The 1,257-nt window shown below is 47.3% G+C and overlaps 1 protein-coding gene across 1 annotated transcript; it reads right to left on the bottom strand.

The window, feature by feature from the left end:
- Positions 1-4: 4 nt before the first annotated feature.
- Positions 5-1,251, bottom strand: LOC102258138 (ankyrin repeat domain-containing protein 17-like; the record flags this gene model as incomplete). The annotated part of the gene is made up of 1 exon (XM_005852941.2): positions 5-1,251. A coding segment is annotated over exon 1 (1,101 nt), but the record flags the coding sequence as incomplete, so codon positions are not given.
- Positions 1,252-1,257: the final 6 nt, after the last annotated feature.

Genomic DNA, 1,257 nt, shown 5'->3' on the forward strand with positions numbered 1-1,257 from the left:
CTGCAACAGATGAATTCTGAACTGGAGCTGGATTCTTATGAGGGGCAGTTGTGCCATGAGAGGGTGGTCTAATAGCAGGGGTTTCCATTTTAGGAGCAGGCTGGGAGCATCCCATTTGCGTCTGGGGCATGGGGTAAGTCACTGGGGCAGTAGAAGGCACTGCCACCGGAGCAGAACTTGTTGCTAAAGGAGGAACAGTCATTCTAACCTCCGGAGGAGGAACCTGAGACTGCTGAAGAGGTGGTCTTGGCTCCTGAGAAACAGATCCTGGAGGTTGCTGCTGAACAGAATGAACTGATGAACTCCCAGAACTGCTGCTGTTTGAAGGTCTATTATTTACTGTTTCTACTACTGGAGGACTACCTGCTTCCTGTTCAGAGGAAGATGCCCCTTTATTTGGAGATGCTGTTCCACAATCCAAAGGGCTATTTCTAGAAACCCCTCCTGGCTGAGCTGGTGGTGATGGGGAAGATGGGGATGATACTGGGTAGTGTTCTTTGGCAGTAGGCATGGGATATGTGGAATTTGTGGGTGCAGTGCTGTTGTTGCTTGCTGTGGTTGTTACCGTTGTGGTGGTGGCATTGGATGTCTTCACAACTGTGACAAAAAGCTGCCTTCTGACAGAAGGTGAACTTGGACTGCCATTTGTAGGTGTACCAAGCACCATTGAAGCTGATGAACTGGTTGTAGTTGTTGGACTTGAAGTTAAAGAACCTGCTGAATTCACCTGAGAACCACTGCTATTCTGATTGCTATGGCGAGGCACCATGTGAGGCTTAGGTGAGTTAGTAGCTCTGGCAGGGCTCAAAGGCCTGACAGGAAAAGGACCCCAAGTGGATTGAGCTGGTGGAAAAGTACCTCCAAAGTGGGTCATGAGCAACATTGGTGGACGGATCTGCTGGAAAGTCTGAGCAGCAAGCCAAGCATGTGCAAACTGTGGAGGAGGATATGCTAATGGAAGAGAAACTGGAAAACCAGGCCTCACATTATTCACTGGGTTCTTAATGGTTTTGTGAGTAGATGCAGAAGAAATTGCAGGCACAGTGAGTGCTGTGGCAGTTTGAGATGTTGATGACAGAGCTACAGTTGTCATTTTAATTCCCATTAAAGAACTTATAGCAGCAGTGGTGGTAGGTGCTGAGGACCCTATTTTGGAATTTACTGAGCTTTTCAAACGATTCTTTGGAATAAGTTCATCAATTTCTTTGTCTGGATCCTTGATCAGAGCATTGATCAACTGAGTTGCTTGTCTTGTTG

This window comes from Myotis brandtii, unplaced genomic scaffold (genome assembly GCF_000412655.1).
Source record: "Myotis brandtii unplaced genomic scaffold, ASM41265v1 C42280589, whole genome shotgun sequence".
Taxonomy (NCBI): Eukaryota; Metazoa; Chordata; class Mammalia; order Chiroptera; family Vespertilionidae; genus Myotis; species Myotis brandtii.